The 3,709-nt window shown below is 50.3% G+C and overlaps 1 protein-coding gene across 1 annotated transcript in view; it reads left to right on the top strand.

Moving 5' to 3' along the window:
• Positions 1-3,510: 3,510 nt before the first annotated feature.
• The window catches only part of Ephb1 (EPH receptor B1), a 108,431-nt gene continuing 108,232 nt past the window's right edge, over positions 3,511-3,709 (top strand). Inside the window, exon 1 of the mRNA XM_013034659.1 lies at positions 3,511-3,606. Coding sequence (XP_012890113.1) covers positions 3,511-3,606 — 96 coding nt within the window. The remainder of the gene's footprint in view (positions 3,607-3,709) is intronic.

A 3,709-nucleotide genomic window follows, 5' to 3' on the forward strand; every position in this document is an offset into this window, starting at 1 on the left:
TCCCCCACAGCTCCGTCCACCACAGCCTCCAGGGGTCCAGAACCCCGACGCGGGCTTCCCCCCCTCTCCACAAGGGTGCCCGCCCCAGCCAGCAGCGTTGCTTCGAAACTAATTGAAATGAACGAAGAACAATACGAGTGGGGTTCGTGGTGGTAGCTGCATAGTGGGCACCGGGAACTTGGGACATTATCACCCCAAAACCCCCACCCCTCTCCTTTGTCAAGTGGGAATTGGTGGGTTTCTTTAAGCTTTCTTCATGTACGCATATCCATATATATACATATGTAATTACATTGCATATTATGATATATGTATCTATCCATTGGATAATGGATAATATATATTACCAATATTATATATGATGTGTATTATACAGGATCCAATACATTCCGTACCACAACATTGTATAATATAGACTATGGTATACAATATATAACGTTAACCTGATAATATGAATATTATATATTGTCGATATTATATATAACATACAATATATACTATCCAATACATTCTGTACAACAACATTGTATAATATAGACTACAATATACAACATATACAATATATAACCTGATAAAACATGGCTATTATATATTACCAATATTATATATATATAAACAATATCCAATAACATTCTGTACCACAACATTGTATAATATAGAACACGATATCCAGTATATAACATACAACATATAACCCGATGCACAATACATATTGTTAGAGTTGATTATATATGTTATTTATTATATACTACATAATTGTATATTATATACTATATCACTTGCTACATATTATGTGTCATATATCTAAATACCAAATGGGCTTGGACCTCCACCCCTCGCGTGATAGAAAAAGGAGACCCATGCAGGGGGCGGGGGAGGGATAAATGGAAGTGGGGTGGGGTGAGGGCAGTGGGAAGGACCCCCCCCCCACCCTCAGCTTACTGCAGGCTTAGGCCAGGTCCTGAGCAAAAGGCACGGGTCCTGTGAGCCCTGAAGCTGCGGGCCTGGGCTCTGCCGTGACCGCTCCTCCTTGGAGAATCTTTGGAGGTGGTTACATTGCTTAGGACTCCTGGCGAGCTTGCATTTCTCAGAGTGGACTCTGGGACCTGCACGTGTTCCTTCCACTACCAATCACTGTGACTCAGGAGCCGAAATTTAAGATCTAGACAGACCACACACACACAACACACACACATACACACACGCGCACACACACACTTGCATGAACATGCACACATGCGCACACACAGAGAGGTGGTGGAATCAGCCAGCCCCAGCCAGACGCCGCACACATACACACACACATAAACACACCCAGGGCTGATCCAGTCCTAAATCCCACACGACCGTGGACACGCTGCTCAAGAAACCCACAGCCCGAAGCAGCCCGTTCTGCGTGAGAAGTTCAGCCTCCATTGCTTGTGCTCTGTCATCACCAAACCCCCCCCCCCAAAAAAAATTCATTTTTTCAAAGTAAAAACCATTTCTTTTGCTCGCTCGCCCTGCTTGCTGACGGTGTAATATCGTAGCGGATTTACGTGTTGATGACTTGGGGTGACCCGGGGAGAGGCTGGAAATTCCACTGAGCCCGCGTTCGCTCCCAAGTTCCTGCAAAGGTCACAGCGAAATTATTTTATCAAGTGCGCCACGGAAGTAGGGGTGTGTGTGTGTTGGGGGGGGAGAAATCTTAATCTTACATTATACATAGGCAGCACTTGACCTTCTCCAGAGATTCAGCACCTCTTAGCTACACTTACTTCAACAGAATGCGGCACACCGAGAGAATAATGAGGTATGCTCGCATCCCAGCTGGTATGCAGAGTGGCTGACCTCAAAGATGAAGGGGAGAAAGAGTAGAGGTGTGGATGGGGTAGGGCTGAGCCTCTCAGCACTGCCGGCCCATCCTGATCCAGGGGGGGGCTGTCCAGGGAACAGCCCTGGGCAGGCACTGTGTGTGATTTATTCGTTCTGGTTGTCTCTCTGACTGCATGCCCCTGTGGCCCCAAATCGTTGCCTTCTCTGGGCCCCTTTGGCTCTAGCTATGAGTTAGAGATACACCGGCTTCACCAGCTTCTACCCAGAGGCTGATGAGTCCCTGGGATGTTGCATATTTTTGTGTGTGTGCGTGTGTGCTCTGCTCTGGGTTGGGTCGGAGCCAGTGCCATGATTGATTGGTGATGTCTGCCCTGGCAAGGGCTCATCCCGTCTAGGGTATTGCTAAGGTCTTTCCCCCTCCACTCTTGTTTTTCCGCCCATGATTTGCGGGCTCGCTGCGTTCCCCAGGGTGAGGGAAAAAATAAAAAAAAAATAAAAACCTGGAAGGGGAAGAGCAATAACAACCTGTGCTAAGAGAAGAGCTCTATTTGCCTTGTCGAGAGTTTCGGAAGGGAAGTGAGATTTGTGTGAGGGATCTCAACACCGGGCTGCTCTCCCGTGGTTTCTGCTCCCGTGGTCGGGAGGCCGGGCGCCTTTCCTGGAATACTGGGAAGAAGATGGAACACAAAACAGTGGATCGGCCCCCTCGGGCCTGGGCAGGAGACTCTAGTCGCCTTTGGTGTCTGAGAAGCCATCTTCCTTGAGCTGAGACATTGAGTCCTACCTTATCTAAGGGAATCTATCAAGGTCCTTATCAAGGGAAGTACTTAACAAACAATCCCACCCCCAGGCTGGTCTCAGAGGGTGAGGGTTTGAGTTTGAGAACTGGGGGGAGTGGGGGGAGCATGGAGAATCCCAAAAGGGAAATGGAAACACCCTTATCCTAAAACAGTCCTTCCGGCTGCTGGTAGGCTGCGCCTGTCCTTCCTCCGTGCCCGCAGCCTGGGCCCACCCCTCCCTCCCTCTCTGGCTATGGCAGTGCCCCCCCCTTTCTCTAGAAACCTCCATCATAACCCAGAGCATATGCTGAAGAATTCTTACTTCTATGTGGCTCAGTGGTAGAGTGCTTGCCTGGTATGTATGAAGCCCTGGGTTTGATTCCTCAATACCACCTACGCAGAAAAAGCCGGAAGTGGCACTGTGGCTCAAGTGGTAGAGTGTTAGCCTTGAGCCAAAGAAGCTAAGGGACAGCGCCCAGGCTCTTGAGTTCAAGCCCCAGGACGGGAAAAATAAAATAAAATTCCTACTTCTAAGCCAGGCATTGCTACTCAGGAGGCTGAGGATTTTGGCACACACACATGCACGCATGCACGCATGCATGCATGCATGCACACACCCTTAAGTGGTAGAGCACTAGTCTTGAACAAAAAAGCTCAGGGACAGCATCCAAGCCCAGAGTTCAAGCCCCAGTATCAACACACAGACAGACAGAGATGGGTGAAGTTTATTCCTGCAAATCGGGTTTTGGAAGAGACACCGACAGAGTGGGTGTGCAAAGTACAGTTGGGAACACAGAAGTGGCATGTTGTGGACCTGTGGGAGGGGCGATGCAGAGGTGTGGGCGTGGCCTGCAGGACCTATGGGAGGGGTGATGCAGAGGTGTGGGCGTGGCCTGCAGGGTCTGTGGGAGGGGCGATGCAGAGGTGTGGGCGTGGCCTGCAGGACCTGTGGGAGGAGCGATGCAGAGGTGTGGGCGTGGCCTGCAGGGCCTGTGGGAGGGGCGATGCAGAGGTATGGGTGTGGCCTGCAGGGCCTGTGGGAGGGGCGATGCAGAGGTGTGGGCGTGGCCTGCAGGGCCTGTGGGAGGGGCGATGCAGAGGTGTGGGCGTGGCCT

This window comes from Dipodomys ordii, unplaced genomic scaffold, assembly GCF_000151885.1.
Source record: "Dipodomys ordii isolate 6190 unplaced genomic scaffold, Dord_2.0 Scaffold193, whole genome shotgun sequence".
NCBI lineage: Eukaryota > Metazoa > Chordata > Mammalia > Rodentia > Heteromyidae > Dipodomys > Dipodomys ordii.